Below are 15,073 nucleotides of genomic sequence, written 5' to 3'. Positions count from 1 at the left end.
TTTTTTTCTATTAGACAAGGCGCTGACGCTCCTCTCCTAACTTCGACAATGGTCCTTGTAACCAAGATGCCACAACATTGTACCAAAGCAATATTCTTTTATTAGACATGGGTTTGGCCTGAGCAAAAAAACAGCAAATAGGTGAAATTTTCAGCACTAACAGAATATAGTTCCTCAGCAAAAATTTGTGTATAGGTGAATTTGTGAATGCTGAACTGCGAACATGTGAGCGCTTCACTCTATGTCCATGTACAACATACTGTACCTTGTACAGCCATATGTGAAAACATATTTGAAACCTTTGTGTGCGTGTGTATCAGGTACCACAGCCAAGCATGTGGTGTTCCTGGCGGGCAACACGGCCAAGCACGGCCTGCGCTGCAAAGCCTGCAAGATGAGCCTCCACCACAAGTGCGAGAACGGCGTTGGACAGCAGCGGTGCATGGGCAAACTGGTGAGACCACCGCTCTCCTTCGTGAAATGTGCATCGCCACGATCACGTTGGCATCTGTCAGCAGGAACATAATTGGTGATGGCATCAGCAGGAACATAATTGGTGATGGCATCACTGTAGCAATTAGAGATTGGTGTTTTGACTACATTTCCTTAACTATGAGGACATTATTTGTTATTTTTACTGATCACTGATGTAATGGTGATATATCTGCCTGGCTTCAGTGCAGGCAGCATGGATTCAGTTCGTACTCAGTGGTGATGTGAATGTGAGAGTGCATGTTTGTCTGTCTCTATATGTAACCTGTAACTGAATGATGACCAAACCAGGTCGTAGTTCGCTTTATGCCCAAAGTCAGATGGGATAGGCTCCAGCTCACCAGTAACCCTAAAAAGGAGAAATGGTTTAGAATATGGATGGATAGGAAAAAAAAATATCATTTTGGATTTGAATGTTCTGAGCTCCTGTTTCCATGCCAGTTTTGCATAATTAGTGGAGTAGTAGTGATTATTGTCAATCAATTGTATTGTAATTGTATTGTATTGTCGATCAATTCCGCACAATTGCCATAATTCTTAACACATACGTAAACTATTATTGCATTGGACGATTAATACAGACACATTAAGTATTGGATGATTCCCCAGCAGAATGCGCTTATTCAGAAATCACACTCTACTCTATGTGTGAGTGTGCCGGTACATCTGTGACTCCCAACCGTCCGTCCTCGTCATCCTCCGTTTCTTCCTCTTGCTCCTCATCATCGTTATATCATCCCTCTGCCAGTCAATCTGCTAGCTAATTGTCACAAACCACGCCACCGACACAAAACCTCTGTCCCTCGCCGCCCGACCATGACCTGACGTGACCGCCAGCCTATTTACGTCACAGGATCGATGCAATTGGTCCCTGACAGGGCTTCATTACACTCATGTGAACAGAACAGATGTTGTTGGCCTCATTCATCGGGGTTACTATTTATAATGAAAATTATAGCTTTTATAAAGCGAACGCAAGATGACCATAAGTGAAGATACAACCCATGTGCAGTATGTAAGATGATACTTTGGAATGTTCTTGGAGCATTGACAAAAAACTTTAGACTAATTACATTAGAACCTCATTTTTGTCCATAAACCTACACAGGAAATACTACAGTGAGAGATGCTACTAAGCCATATAGCACCGCTACTACATTAGGTACACAGTACAATTCAATACAAGAGGTAATCATTTTACAATATTTACTATTGCAGTAGTTCTAACACTGTCCCTTCTCATATGAATTGGGTTACCACAATGTTAGAAACAGCTCGAAATATGATACACCACTGCACTAAACAAGTGGTTCACAAACTTTGTACACCTCGTACCACCTAAAAAAACAGTTAGCTCTCCAAGTTCCATCATCATGTCAAACATTAAGAAACAATAGCGTAGTAAGCCTAAGTATTCATCAAAAACAAGACAAAGATTTTATTCCTAAAAAGGATATTTAATATTACTGTAAGCCACTACAACATTATTCACAAGTTGAACATTAACACTGCATTTTCATTCATTCATTCATCTTCCGTTCCGCTTATCCTCACGAGGGTCGTGGGCGTGCTGGAGCCTATCCCAGCAATCTTCGGGCGAGAGGCGGAGTACACCCTGAACTGGTCGCCAGCCAATCGCAGGGCTAGGAAGAAACAATTTACTTAAATAATTATTCAATAAAATTGCACATATTGCACATAAATGTTAAATAAAAATTATACCTAAATAAATGTTTTCAAACCAACATCTTAAAGGTTAAATACAAATGTATTCTACTAAAACATTTTACTGAACTGTACTTTCACGTACCATTAGAGAGCCCCATTACTGGTACTAGTACCACATTTTGAGAATCACTGCACTACACAATACAACCATGAAAATGAATCAAATTTTCTGTCACTTAAAAAAAAATGTTTATGAAGCAAGTAGCCATCCCTAATATACAGGTGCATTTAAATGAAATTAACATATGGTGGAAAAAAATATATTTTTTAGTAGTCATATAGAGGATTATGTAAATTCATTAAACACAAAGGCCAATTCCTAATTTCTATATTAAAAACAATGCTACTATTCTCCAAATGGCATGGAACGATAACCTGAGGTAATATTGAGACTTCTTCAGATGGTTAATTTTGGCTTTTTCATTAGCTCTAAAAAATAATCATCCAAATTGTAAAATTAAATAAAAAAATCATGAAATATTTTCAGATGTGTATGGTGAATCTATATAATATGATTTTCACTTTTTGAATTGAACTATTGAAACAAATTGAGATTTCCACAATATTCTAATACTGTTTTTTTGTGGTGTACCTGGTCACATACACTAACTAGCATGACTGTAACAATTGGAGGATGCCTGGTGGGATAAATTGTGGTCGTTTCGAATCCTGCATATTTGGTTATTTTAAAGGAACATTTTTTGATGCTTGTAATACTAGCTCATCCAGCGTCTTTCTGCTGAAGGAACAACGAGGGGAAGGGGAAAGATGATGTGATCGTCTCTCAGGAGTGGAAAATGAAGTTGAGAGGTCAAAGCGTACAAAGTTTCCCCAGTGGGATTCAGCTCTAAATTCGTAATAAACTTGGGACGCTTCTGCGGGCATGCTTGTTTCCCTTCGGCCTGAGAACCCTCTTCGAGCAAGAGGACATCTGTTGCGTCACTGTGGTCATCGGACACAACATTAGGAACATGTGCACAGGCTAATGAAAATACAATACGAGATGGGTATCAACAAACATGTTTTTTACAAGATAATAAAGTTTGGGTATTATAATAAAAAGATTATTGTTGTGGTTTGACATTTGACTAAAATTCCTTGATGGTATTTGAAAAAATGAATCCCTAACTCTAACCCTACTAAATCCAACACCTACTACTACCCTTCTAAACCTAACCCCACTCCTAACCCTAAACTTTCTAACCATAACCCGAACCCTAACCCCCCCGTTCTTTCTCTTTGTTCACTCTTCCGCCATTCACATCATCAAATGTTAAAAATATTTGACAAAGCACATGTAGTACCACTACATAAAAAGTCATAAATCTCAACAAAGCTTTTTAGACAGTTGACAATGCTATACAAAGACTGACAGATGTTAGATTAGACTCCTGTTCATGTAACTAGTTTCGTAATTATCCATCCCAGTGACAACAATGGATAACCCTTGGTAAATCTCCATCTGCTTTCCTCCTATTAACCTTGAGTGTTCCTCAAGGCTCAATGCTGGGTACATTCCCGTTCACTATTTACATAAATAACATTACATCCTCCATTATAGACTCTAACACTCATGTTTACACATAAGAAGAAGAAGAAGAAGAACCTTTTATTGTCATGAACATGCATGCATGCATGCATGCACACGAAATTTGTTCTCTGCATGTTACCCATCAAATGTTTGCACTGTTCTTATTATGTCCTCTCGACAGCATTGAAAATGAGTGCTTGACTTCAATGATTCTTTGAGATTTGAATAAACATTTTGGTAAAAAAAAAAAACTACCTCTACATTTAAGCCCAACTCTGAGGCCTAACCATATTTAATGTGTATTTGGCAAAATTCCCTTTATGGATTATGGGAAAAATTCATCCCTATCCCTAAAAAAAACCCCATTAAGCCTATTCCTAACCGCTAACCCCAAAGTTCACCCTACTTAACCTAAACCCAATTAGTGGATTAATTGTTATTTTCAAAATATCGAATGGGAATGTTTCTGTCGAATGTTCTCAACTCCTGTTTCTTCCCATTCACAAACTGGTTGAGACTGAAGCAACAGTCTGGCTGGATGCAGCCAAGTAGTGCACTCCATTTTACCGTAAGACATTTTCAAGACATGATAAATTCCACAGTGTTCACCATTCTTAACAATCAGCTGTGGAATGATTTGCAGTGGTGTCCTACTCCATTGCATCATGCATTTTCTCTCAAAAACACAACAACCATATGGTAATGTAGTGATACACATACTGTAGCTGACAAATCTCAACACTGTAACTAAGGAAGTATACATACACTAATATTTATATCGGATATTTCCTGTGGTCCCAGCCACCATAAAACATCTTGGGTCAGATATCAGGCAGGTAAATAATAGAATAGGACCATGGTACAGACCAACTCTGGGTCCTGGTGTCCCTATTTGAGGTCACACAACTTTAGTCTACCACTTTTTCTTCCCCTCAGCTGAAAGCATCTGTAGATTTGGATTGATGATTTATGATGGTCATGCATGATTTCAGGCTGTAATCGTTCTCATTCTTTTAATTCACATATAATGTCAGTTTCCGCAGAGGTGAAATTCTGAGTGTTCATTCCCACCGCTTCTCCATTAGCTTGCTCAGCAACTGAGACCATTTCAATTACTACATTTGCACCAAGGTCTTGGTCTGCTGCTATTCCCATCAGGGCTTGTTATTGTCTATTTTGGTTCAGGGTGATGTTGAACTTTCAGACAATATCGATATGTTCACTCTGCGATTGGTTGGCGCCCAGTCCAGGGTGTACGCCACCTCTCGCCCAAAGTCAGCAGGGATAGGCTCCAGTTACCCGCTACCCATAGAGAGTTCAAGCACTATAGATGGTTTTAAAATTTGGGTGCTTAATTACTTGAATTCTTTTAGTACAATGTCACCCCAAAAATCTGAACTCACTACATTGTGATATTATCCTTATACTCACTGTCATATTAACAATGTGTTATTGTGGCTCTTCCCAGCCAAAAGGCTTCCGGCGGTACTACAGCTCGCCGTTACTGATCCAGGAACAGTACGGCTGCATCAAAGAAGTCATGCCCATCGGTGAGCGACCTAACTTTTCCTGATACATTATTAGAGCTATTGACCTGGCTTTTTAGATATCCTTCTTATGTTCCACTACAGCTTGTGGCAATAAAGTGGACCCCGTCTATGAGGCCCTCAGGTTTGGGACGTCATTGGCTCAAAAGGCCAAGCGGGCCAGTGGCTCGGAGTCTCCACAGAGGAACTCGGTAAGGCCAGACGGAGTTGATTATTAAGCTCTCTAGACTTGCTGTGTCCAGAAGTTAGTTTGTTGTTGTTACTAGTTGTTAACCAGGATTAAATTGAGGATCAAATATAGATAGACTGCTAAAGTTGAAGTACCCCTGAGATGATGCAATTTAACCAAATTTTGGGAAAAACAGTGCCTCTAAATTCGCACAAAAGAGAGTGCCAAACTGCCTTCCTATATTGCAACACTCGAGATATTAGCATATCATACCGGACCTCAGTTCAGCAAGGGTCAAAGGATGAACTCTTGAGTGTTATTTAGCGTTTTCTTTGGCTTTTTAGTGTTTTTTTGTGACACGTATTCCAAAAGATAAACTAGATCTGACAAGAGAAGTCAGCACTTCTCAGTGTTTTGTTGTTTTTGTATTTTACAGTTGTTAACCTCTTTTTACACTTGTCGGACAAGTAAGAATACTAAAAAATTAGCATGAAGCTTGCCAACAAAATACAAGAAATTATTATACAATTTACACGGATAATTAAACTAAAAGCTAGAAAGAATGGCCTGCCTGGGTTAAACACATTTATTCTGAAACTGATGAAAGAACGCGATCATTCCTTGAAGTTGTCGGTCAAATCAGGATACAATAGACAGCACTTTATCTCACTGAGAAATAGGGTAGTGAAAGAAATAAGAAAATCTAAAGCTGACTTTTTCATTACTGCTCTGAATAGTGCGAAGGGAAATTCAAAAAATAACCTGGAATTATATTAAAAAACTATTGGGTGATACACAAAATAACAAAACAAAACTAATGCAAATTCAATTAAATGGAAACATCCTGACGGAACCTCAAGTGATGGCTGATGCTTTTAACAACTACTTCATTGAATCTGTGTCAGAAATCTCTTCTAAGTTTGCAGTAAAACAAAGGAAGGAATACCCTGCATTGTCTGCAACGCAGTTCTTTACTATTACAAATATTACTGAGACCAAAGTTATCGATTTAATTCATTCACTCAAACCATCTAAGCAAGGCAAAGGATGTTTTTGGAATGGACACGAGCATGCTCAAAGATCTAGGTTCAACTCTTGCTCCTCTTATTGCCTCAATCATTAATCTTTCAATTTCATCTGGTCACTTTCCAAAGGCCTGGAAATCTGCTATTGTTACCTCTGTCTTTAAATCCGGTGACTCAACTTCTCTGAATAACTACCGACCTATAAGCATTCTTCCGGCCATTTCCAAAGTTGCAGAAAAATGGGTGTCAGAGCAGATTGTCCATTATTTAATCAGCAGCTCCCCCTCTCTCCACGCCATGCAGTTTGGTTTCAGATCCAAGCATTCCACTGAAATGGCTACATGCCTCTTCATTGAGAAAATAAAATCTTCTCTCGACAAGGGTGGAGTTGTAGGGGTGGTGTTCTTGGACCTCAGGAAAGCTTTCGATACAGTAAATAAATCTGTTCTTCTTACCAAGCTCTCAAAATTTAACTTCTCTCGCAAAGCTGTGAGCTGGATTGAATCATATCTGCATGACCGAACACAATCTGTATCAGTTAACAACTGCAGATCAGAGTCTCTTAGGCTAACCTCTGGAGTCCCTCAGGGATCAATATTGGGCCCCCTTTTATTTAGTCTTTATATCAACGATTTGCCCACTGTTTGCCATGAAGCAGAGTGCGTAATGTATCCAGACGACACAGTTTTCTTTGTTCATGGTCGCTCCAAAGATACTGTTGCTGCTAAACTCACTAATACAATGTCCTGTGTCACAACTTGGTTGCAGGAGTGCTGTCTACAGCTAAACGTTTCTAAAACTGTAGGCATGTATTTCACTAAAACAAATAGAGTATAACCTGACCCCGACATACTTGTTAATGGAGAAAAAATGCAAATTGTCAGCCAATACAAATATCTTGGGTTAATAATAATTCACAGCTTTCCTTTAAAGCCCATATTGACAAATTGTGTAAAAATATCAAATTAAACCTCGCAAATTTTCGTGCAATTCGGAATGAAATGTCAACTGAAGCTGCAAAAATTTACCTGCATTCGATGATTCTTAGTCACTTTAACTATTGCATAACCAGTTGGTCCCAGGCTGGTCAGAATGCAAAAAAACCATTGGACGTTTTGTACAAACAAGTAATTAAAGTGATGGATAAAAAACCAAGGCACTATCATCACTGTGCAATTTAAAAAATATATAGTCTTTTAAACTGGGACAGTCTTCACATATTTGCAGATTTAAATTTGATTTATAAAGTACTGCTGAGTTCATCAGCCAAAGAAACAGCTCTGAGCGTGTCACTCGACGCTCTGTCAGAGGTGACTGTCTCATTCCTCTGCGCAGGAGCACTTTCAGTAAGTCAGCCTGGTCAGTGAGGAGCGCTGGTGAGTGGAACTCAGTACCTGAGGAGGTTAAACTGCTTACAACATACAAGGCCTTCACAAAAAAACTGCAAATGTGGCTAGTTAACACCTATAGCTGCCAACACTAAAAGACAAGTATGTTATGTTGTCTTTTTGTTATGATCAAAAACATTATGGTTTTATTCTCTCTTAATAGTATAGTTTGATTATGTATCCTGTATTATATTGTCTTGTAGATGTATTTTACTGCTTTTTTACATCATGGCCAGGGGACTACAGATGAAAACTAGCCTTCTGGCTAATTCTGGCTTTTTTAACCATGTGTACTTCATGTGTTTTATGAAATTGCATTGTCCCCTTTCAAAAATAAACTGATAAACTGAAACTGTTGGTCCACCTCAGACACTTTGTTTATTTGGTGCCCCTGCGTCTGACATGCTGATGTTGATGCTGATGGAGCAAATAGATACCACCTCTGCGGAGCCATAAACACTACCAATAAAGGAATTCTGGTCCAAGCAGTCATGTAGGGAGCTGTTGTGAAAACGCTCATGTTACAGCCCTGGAGATGAATTGGACTGATTATAAACGTTGCACTCTCGGGCCACCTCTGCATCTCTGAATGGAACAGTGGTGTTTTTATACAGGGGAGAAAATACAGGGGCACTAATATCTTCGGTATGCTTAATACTAGGTGCTAAAAACGGTGTTCACTCACTCTAACAGATTGTGCTTGCTGTTGGCAACAGGCGTAATAGTGATTGAGACAGACATATTTAAAAAAGGGTTTTTTGCTTAAGGTAGCTCTGATGGTATTCACCATAGAACATTTTGGGAGAGCACCGCAAGTGAAAAATGAAGACTGACGTAATGCAAATTGTGTTAGTGAAAGAGACAAACAAACATTACTGAGTTACAGAAAATAAATTGATGGCTCTAATAATTTTGGGAAAACCAGCAACTGCATAAAAGCCACATTTTGTTTGTTTTAACTTGTCCCAAGTGCGTGGCAATTGGATGTGTTTGCCCATTCTGCCCAACATTGCCTTTAAAACTTGGAACAACACACTTCGAAAGCTGCTTCGCAGGAGGCCAGCACCAACTGTCACAAACGCGCTGAAATGACCCAGACGCACGGGAATGCAGATTTGAAAGGAGTTTTGTTATCGGTGATATGGCATGACTCCTTCTCTGTATTACATATAAAACGCATCGGATAGAGAACTATAGATACTGTCTAATCAACAGAATTACTTAGATTAATTTTCCTGTTCCTGTCACACATCTGAACGATATCTTCTCATCAGGCAAAATCCATAGGGGTCAATCATAACTGCGCCATAGGATAATGAAAAAAATTTCAAACGCTTGTTACGCCCACTTGGCTGTTTCAGTGACAAACTAAGCTGTTAGGAGGCTGGGCAGGAACAGGAACACAGAGTCAGCAGGAACAGCAAATCGGACACTGGGGAAATTACTCCAAAAACAACACTGTAGTGATTGACGAGTATACACTCATTTCGTAAATGAATCACTGCTTTGTATTTTATAAAACAGCACATCATCCAGTGGGTCAGTGTTCTTAATGTTGAGGCTCCACAGGTGCGCATGACAAAGTCTGTCTTTCTTTGCTCCATGTGTGCAGTCTGGATTTGTTCTTCAATATAATGACATGAAAAAGACATTCAGTCTATGTTTAGGCTGTTTGTGGAGCTGTGTGCGCGCGCATGTGTTATGGAAATAGTATACGCATGCTTGGAAACACTGTCTGTTTACACTCCTCGGACGGAACTTTAGGTACACGTGCACAATGTAATGAACACCAAAATAAGTTTGCAGTGGCGTTGAATGGCAGGGCATACAGAAGTTGGCAAAAGTACACACACGCTGTACTTACTGTAAGTAAAAGTACAGATACTTGTTTTAAAAAATGACTGGTAAAAGCAGAAGTACTAATTAAACTTCTTTACTTAAGTAAAAGTAAAAAAGTATGAACTGAAATGTACTTACGTATATACAGTAAGTATGTCAATTAATATATATGCAATATGCATTTTGATAATTTGGCACAACAAAAAAAACAAAAACAAAGAAGGCTTAGCAAAAGACAAAGCATTCACCACAAACTATTCTTGAAGCAGACAAAATCAACCAATTCTCTTAAAAATATGGGGAATATCTTGATTCTCCGAATCTGTTGCATCATTGTCTTTAATGCTCCTTGGTTCACGTTCCTCCATGTTGTTGCTATCCCTGTTTTTGTCTACCCTAAAAGTCCCCAAGATCTCATTTACTCAATCAAGATCTCCAACGTGGTTGACATTACGTCTCCCTATTTATGTCTTAGTCTATTGTGTCAGCATCCGCGGAAATTGAAAAAAATAACGTGACTATTTTGACAAGCTAAGGAGTAGAAAGTAAGCCTATCTGATTTCAAATGTAGGGTGTAAAATGAAATGTAAAAATGACTTTTTAGTCATTAGAAAAATAAATTAAAAGTTGGGAACATATACTTGAAAAATCTATGGTATGACCAGTTCCAAGTAGCATTCAACGATACCTTTCAGGTTTCTGCCATAAAGCAATTATTTATTTATTTTTTTTATTTGGGGGGGAAGCCTACTAGAACATCTGAACTTTATGATGCCATATGATGCAGTGCAGTTACGCTACTGCAAACAACAGCCACAATAATAAACACAGGGTTGATTTCATTGAATTGTTGAATTCATACCAGTTTTTCTTTGCAGACCAACGACTTGGATAATGTTCCAGAGGAAGCGGTGGCTCACAGCAGCAGACAGGCACTGTCAAGAAAACACAGCGATGATGGTGAGTAGCCGTGTAGTGACAGTGGAAAAACTTCCCAACACTGAGTCCTGTCAGGATTCTGTGATCCATCAAATGAGGGTTTCCCCCTTTTTTTCCGCTGAGCTGGACACATTTTGCGAATGAAAACAAAAATGATTGGAACCTGAGTACTGGTGCCTACCTTTTTTTGTTTTAGTTTTGTTATTTTAGTTACATAATAATGGGTAGTGAAGGGTAATGCGCTGACCCAATCAGAGGCATTCATTAGTGCAGGAAGACAGGTGTTGAAGGACTTCAAATTTTTTGTAGCCGACGCTAAGGTGGTGATAGTCAAGTCGAATTTGACTAATTGATGATGTCGTTTATATATATATATATATATTTGTCTGTCATCTCGCCGTGCGCAACTCCAAACTCAAGCCACTATTATGTTTGCCTATATGTGCCTTGTGATTGGCTGGCGACGAGTCCAGGGTGTACCCCGCCTCTCACTCCAAATTTATCTCATCCCAGCTGACCAGCAACCCTAATGAGGACAAGCGCGCAATAGAAAGTGGATGGATATACAGTGGTGCCTTTTGATAAGAGTGACCCAAATCTACAAGTTATTTCGAGATGCGAGCTGTTGTTTGACCAATTTTTTGCTTGGACTTGGGAGCATAAATTTGAGATACGAGTGCAGTAGGGTGGCAGAGAAATCTGAATCAGAATCAGAATCATCTTTATTTTGCCAAGTATGTCAAAAAACACACACAGAATTTGTCTCCGGGAGTTGCAGCCACTCTAGTACTTTTGAGACAAACAGTCACTGAGCAATAAAAAGTTGCTAGTAATCTGGTAATGCCGGTACAATTTTTTACGTTTATTTTTTTTTTCAACTCAACTCACTTCACAACAAGCATCACTTTGGCAAATAGTGAACAATTCTGCAACAAAATCAGTCTTCAAGCTGTTTACCGCCACTGCCAGTTAAAGTTTACTATCAAACTTAATATAAAACAAAGAGAATTACACATAGTGTATTTAAAACAACTACAGTACTTAGCTTAATGCTAACAAACAATGCAAAATGCCATATAGATTGGGTTACCGATTGGCATCAGTATCGCAGTGTTATAACCCTTTAAGCAACAGATATTTGAACCTAAACAGTGAAGCAACATGTAGACGACAATAAGACAATAGTCACATATTTTATTTATCCTGTGTGACGAATGACTAATATTACAGATATATTGCGGAGCCGAGTCCTGCTCCATGTACAGTATATCTCTATGTTTGTATTATACTGCCTCCAGGTGGCCAAGGTGTGCACACCAGAAGGAGCAGCACAGTGTCCATTGAATTTAAGCAAAACGCGGCAAAACTGTTTAATTTCTTTACATTGCATTTAATTATGTCATTGCTGTATTTTTTTATTTTTTATAAAGTACAATATTCTAGTGGTATTTTTCTTATTAAAAACACATTACAAACCTTATTTGTTTTTTTTGGGGGAGGCTGGAATGGATTATTGGCATTTCCATTCATTTTGATGGGGAAAGATGATTTGAGTAGTCCTGAATTAATTTATTTTCTTTTGTGTTTGGATTTAGTGGAGTGAGCTATCATTTTTACCCATTTATGTTATTTATTATGATTTTATTTTCACTCAGTTTTCACGGTTCTTGAGAACGGGGCTGAGCACTACCACCATCAGCCAGACAGAACACCCCACAATTCTGAGGTGAGAAATGTCTGGGCGCACATTAAAATCTATGGGTTTGATCTAAAACTGATGAGTATAAAAATGCAGCATCACACAGATCATCATGTCTTGAATGCCCTCCGCCATGACTGCTTCAGTTCCCAGGAAATGAAGGGAAAAGTTCTTTTTCCTGCGGTAACAAATCAAATTGGAGCTGACACAAGCACGGCAGGCCTGCACTGACAGAGCCAAGCCTTGACCTCACTGTTTGGATCTGTAGGGCTTCTGCTACTTTATTCTCTGCAGTAGATAGAATTCAAGTCAGGCAGCAAAAAAAAAAAAAATAATAATAATAATCTTTGAATGTCTTATCAACTCCTGAGGGGTAATGATGAAGTCTTATCGGGAGCTTTAAAAGCATGCCCGTCTTTATCTTTTTCTGCCTAATGGAATGTGCGGAGGAGCTTTCTGTGTTTTGAGTGCATTGTTTTGCTTACTTTTTTAGTTTGGCATGTTTATCTCTGTTGTCAGCGGAAAATAGACCACAGATACTAGAGCAAACATAAACGTGAACAAATAACCATACAAGGCAAATACACAATTTGTCCATTCGCTACTCAAAGGGGTAGAGACTTGAATGACACAGCTGGAAGCGCGTTTTTAGCGCGTTCTCCGACAGGTCCATTAGCTAAGGCACACACAGATGGAGGCGCTGCTGGAAAATGGCAGCGACCGCTGATTGTCAATTCAACGGTATGATTTTACTCAAGTAGCTCTTCGTCAGCTCAAATAAACTTTCGCCATTTGATGTTTTTTTTATTATTATTTTTATTTCTGACCCAAGAGACCACACAGTCAGTTTGCCTTGTGCTTGCTTCTAACTCATCGATCAGCCAGTCCTTATGAATGACACATGGCTTCATTACTACCTTGCGCCTCAAGGAAAGGCATCTTGAAGAATTACCAGCTGTGTGTTTTCTGTAGTTCACTGTCATTTTTGTTTTTTTTCACAAAAAGCACCATTTCCTTTCAAGGAATGTGATATGTACCAGGCAGGCTCCACACTCAAGGTGTCTGTGATAGAACTGACAACAGCAAAAAAACACACAGGTGCTAATTGGGCCGACACTTCTCCGACAACTTCCTGTGCACCTCTCTCCCATCCCATTTTAACTTCCTAGATCCTGCTTCTCACACTTGTGTTGACGGTGGATTCAAAGGAACAGATTGTGGCTCAACTTTTGCAGCTCCTCGGTTTATCAGCATAACGTAAACATAAGGCTGTGTGCCAAGGTCGTGAATGCCAAGGCTATACTTAGACTTATTGTGAGTTTGTTCATGGAGCCTCCAAATATATTACCTTGGATTTTTCTTTTATCAAGAGTAATTGACAATTTCATTTTAATTTTATTTAAATGTTGCTAGTAGAAGTTTTGTATAACTTATGCACAGACAATGATTCACACACACATATTCACATCTAAGATTGCATTGGGAATCAATGAATTTGATTACAATTAATTTAAATTTCCTTCAACAATAAAAAAGTGTTATAAAATAACTTACAAAAATACAAAAACTAAACTAATGTGAGGATTTTTGCTTTTCGTCAGCTAGCGTTAGCAAATGCCTTTACAGATGGGCGTTCATAGCCCTTGTTTTGTCACTTTATATTCGAGGACAGACGTGCATATTTTGCAAGTGACCTTGCTACCCGTCTCTCTTTTTTGGTAAAATATCTTCACATGCTTGGCGCACCGCCGCTAGTTTGCTGCGCCGACCGCCCAACTCCTGATTTCAGTGCAGCACCCATGTTATTAATGCCAAAACACGTGATTGACAATTAATCTACTTCAAGCTATAATCGTCACTTTGCAGTGGTCTAACAAGGTTCACCTCTAGGGGAGCTTTGAAAATTACACTTTCATTAACCCTCAACTCTCAAAAAGAAAGTACCACCATAAATGATTGGAAGAATGCCATACTGTATGTACTGCACATGAACGCACATAATTTCCACTTGTCCTGATATTTGCACAGCAAACAAAACATCTTTGTACAATGAAAAATCCACCGTAGCCCCATGGAATTCAATCATTAAAATGTTTTGAAAGGATTAGAAAAGCCACATCTCTTTAAAATCTTATTTGAATTGAATTTGCTAGAAGATAAAAATGTATGTGACCTAAATTTAATGTGAAACATCTAATTCACTGCTTGTTTTTTTCTTAAAACGTAATCAGATGAGGTTGATCAAGTGTGCTGTGCTTGTTACATTCACTTCAAGCAGGTTCACTGTAAGCAGGGGTTGTGTTGTAGTTGTGTTCAGGTGCTGTGTTGTACTCTCCTCTGAAAGCCAACTCATGTGTCGTTGTTGCTGTGTGTCTGTGTGTGTCTAGCTGGAAGACAGCCAGCTTCACGAAGATGCAGTCCAGCTCAACACCTATGTGGCCTTGTACAGTTTTACTGCTCAGGAGAGCCATGATCTGGACATGAGGTAAGTTTGCACACACATGCACGCATGCACGCACGCACTCACGCATAACTTTATTTATAGAGCACTTTCATAAAACAAAGTCCTGTACATAATAAAAAATCTAACATACAACACAAAACACAATAATAAAAATAAAATATTCCGTTTGAATTAAAATGTACCTCTTTAAAAACATAAAACCAGTCGGTGACATCGTCCCTTGCAGCGCCTCTTTTGTGTCTTTAGACCAAA

General features: G+C 38.8%; 1 protein-coding gene across 4 annotated transcripts in view; it reads left to right on the top strand.

The window, feature by feature from the left end:
* Positions 1–15,073, top strand: part of stac (SH3 and cysteine rich domain) — a 39,775-nt gene that overhangs the window by 13,770 nt on the left and 10,932 nt on the right. For all 4 annotated transcript variants that reach the window (XM_061795573.1, XM_061795572.1, XM_061795575.1 and 1 more), the window contains 6 exons: positions 321–454; positions 5,220–5,301; positions 5,383–5,489; positions 10,598–10,679; positions 12,314–12,384; positions 14,745–14,842. In XM_061795573.1, the coding sequence (XP_061651557.1) occupies positions 321–454; positions 5,220–5,301; positions 5,383–5,489; positions 10,598–10,679; positions 12,314–12,384; positions 14,745–14,842 (574 nt within the window). The remainder of the gene's footprint in view (positions 1–320; positions 455–5,219; positions 5,302–5,382; positions 5,490–10,597; positions 10,680–12,313; positions 12,385–14,744; positions 14,843–15,073) is intronic.

This window comes from Phyllopteryx taeniolatus, chromosome 13 (genome assembly GCF_024500385.1).
Source record: "Phyllopteryx taeniolatus isolate TA_2022b chromosome 13, UOR_Ptae_1.2, whole genome shotgun sequence".
Taxonomy (NCBI): Eukaryota; Metazoa; Chordata; class Actinopteri; order Syngnathiformes; family Syngnathidae; genus Phyllopteryx; species Phyllopteryx taeniolatus.
Note: the sequence above shows the minus strand (reverse complement) of the source record. Positions and strands in the feature narration are given on the sequence as shown.